Genomic DNA, 2,678 nt, shown 5'->3' with positions numbered 1-2,678 from the left:
GTTCATTCCTTAAAGAAGGGCATTATATATGGAAAGATGGAGGGAAAGTGCAAGAGACGAAGACCTTGGAGGAGATAGATTGAACTGTAACTGGGGTAATGGAGGTATGTGTATTGGAGACAGTGAGATTGACTCAGGATGGGACAGGGTTCAGAGCTATTGTGCATAGTGTTGCTAAGAGTCCCAGGTGACTCAGCAGCATATAACAACAATAAAGTGAGTATTGATCAAAAAGATAACTTTGAACTCCTATTCCCTTTAGTAGTGCACATATTACCAAGTGAAAGCATGACAGATATGGTATCCATTTTGATTCTTTCCTTGTGTTATTGTTTTTTGGGGGTTTTTTTTGCCTCAAAAAGTGACATTTATTCAAAGAGGGGGGGGAAGGAAAAAAGAAAAAGACAAGATGTCCATCCCCTGGCTCCCTTCCCTGCCCCCTCCTGCTCCAGCCCTCCAGGATTAAACCCTGGGCCAGGGCTATAGCAGGACAGATGGCCCCTTTCAGATGAGGTCAGCAACATTGAGGGGCATTTCCTCAATGGAGGTGTTATAGAAGTTCTCAATGTCTCGAAGGGTCCTCTTGTCTTCTTCTGTCACCATGTTAATAGCCACACCCTTACGACCAAAGTGCCCACCACGTCCAATTCTGTGAATGTAATTTTCCCTGTTGGTGGGAAGGTCATAGTTTATGACTAAAGAAACTTGTTGTACATCAATGCCTCTGGCCAGTAGGTCAGAAGTGATGAGAACTCTGCTGGAGCCAGAACGGAACTCCCTCATGATCACGTCTCGTTCCTTTTGGTCCATATCTCCATGTATGGCAGAGACAGTGAAATCCCGATGGAATGGAGCCAGAAGGTGTCATCGAGAGTAATTGGAATGAAATTGTTGACAGCTTTGATGACATGAACCTCTCCGAGTCCCTTCTCCGAGGCATCTATGCCTATGGTTTTGAAAAGCCTTCTGCCATACAGCAGCGAGCCATTCTTCCTTGTATCAAGGGTTATGATGTGATTGCTCAAGCCCAATCTGGGACTGGGAAAACAGCCACTTTTGCCGTATCAATTCTACAGCAGATAGAATTGGATCTGAAGGCCACCCAGGCTTTGGTCCTGGCTCCCACTCGAGAGTTGGCCCAGCAGATACAGAAGGTGGTAATGGCATTAGGAGATTACATGGGTGCCTCCTGCCATGCCTGCATTGGGGGCACCAATGTACGTGTTGAAGTACAGAAACTGCAGATGGAGGCTCCGCACATCATCGTTGGTACCCCAGGCCGTGTATTTGATATGCTTAATCGAAGATACCTTTGTCCCAAATACATAAAAATGTTTGTGCTGGATGAAGATGATGAAATGTTAAGCCATGGGTTCAAGGACCAGATCTATGACATATTCCAGAAGCTCAACAGCAACACCCAGGTAGTTTTGTTATCAGCTACAATGCCTTCTGATGTGCTTGAAGTGACCAAGAAGTTCATGAGGGACCCCATTCCGATTCTTGTCAAGAAGGAAGAACTGACCCTGGAGGGTATCCGCCAATTCTACATCAATGTGGAACGTGAGGAGTGGAAGCTGGACACACTGTGTGATTTGTACGAAACATTAATGATCACCCAGGCCGTCATCTTCATTAACACCCGAAGGAAGGTTGACTGGCTCACTGAAAAAATGCATGTCCTTGTGTTATTGTTAATAGGTGTTACTGGGTTATTTTTAACTCACAGTAACACCATACAGAGCACAATGAAGCACTGCCCCATAATGCACTACCTAAGAGTCAGCGCTATGTTGGGGCTTTAGTCATTGGCATCGAGGTTCTGCTATTTTTTTACGAGCTGTCTCTTTTCCCGAGCATGGTATCCTTCTCCAGAAACTGACCCCTCCTGGAAACAGCTTTAAAGTATTTGAGATGAAGTCTTTCCATCCTCCTTTCAAAGAAGCATTAGCATTGTACTTCCAAAACATATTTGTTCATTTTTCTAGCAGTCATCTGTGTATTAAATATTAATAGAAAATGCCATTGTCCAAGCAACTTAATTCAACACTCTAGTTCAAATGCATCAGCTTTTCAGTCTTCTTTCTGTCGAATTTTAAAAACACACAAACCAAAACCTTAAAACCCAATTAGTATTCTGAAGTTTGCTCTTTCCAATTTTCTGGCTAATATACAAATTTCAAATAATTTGAAGCATTGATATTTCTATTTATCAAAGTCTTTTCTCCATTACTTGATGATTACAAGGATGTCAGAAAAATGAAAAAAATCTAAGTGGAAATGAAGAGATCTGATAGTGGAAACTTCTGCTGCAATAATCTTCTCCTTTGGATAATTACACAGGAATAAAGCATCATTTTTATGATTCACCCACAGAGCCAACTATTTCCTTTCAGTTAAGATTTACTTCTAACCAAATAGTACCAAAACTAACTATAAGCCCTATAAACCAGTCATCCACAAATCCATTCCAACTCGTGCTAATCCCATGTGTGACAGAGGAGAACTGAACTCCACAGGGTTTTCAATAGCTGATTTTTGAAAGTAAATCATCAGAATTTTTCCTGAGATTACTCTGGAAAGACCAAGTCTCCAACTCTTTGCTTTGTACTCAAATACAAAGGAGATATGGTACACTAGACAGGAATCCTAGATTCTTTATAAGATAGTGTCTGGTT

At 41.9% G+C, this 2,678-nt stretch overlaps 1 protein-coding gene and 1 pseudogene across 1 annotated transcript; one reads left to right on the top strand and one right to left on the bottom strand.

Moving 5' to 3' along the window:
* Positions 1-504: 504 nt before the first annotated feature.
* Positions 505-846, bottom strand: LOC102858725 (annotated as a pseudogene).
* Positions 831-1,805, top strand: LOC102858315 (eukaryotic initiation factor 4A-I-like). Its single transcript, XM_006884488.1, has one exon. It carries the CDS (start codon positions 849-851, stop codon positions 1,803-1,805), a length of 957 nt encoding a protein of 318 aa, XP_006884550.1. The 5' UTR covers positions 831-848.
* Positions 1,806-2,678: the final 873 nt, after the last annotated feature.

Source organism: Elephantulus edwardii, unplaced genomic scaffold, assembly GCF_000299155.1.
Source record: "Elephantulus edwardii isolate Elephantulus edwardi_28Jun2011 unplaced genomic scaffold, EleEdw1.0 scaffold00034, whole genome shotgun sequence".
Taxonomy (NCBI): Eukaryota; Metazoa; Chordata; class Mammalia; order Macroscelidea; family Macroscelididae; genus Elephantulus; species Elephantulus edwardii.
The sequence above is the reverse complement of the archived record's forward strand: the minus strand, read 5'-3'. Positions and strand labels throughout refer to the sequence as shown.

Coding starts and splice junctions, on each gene's coding strand:
- LOC102858315 (XM_006884488.1), top strand. CDS start 849: ATGGAGCCAGAAGGTGTCATCGAGAGTAATTGGAATGAAATTGTTGAC.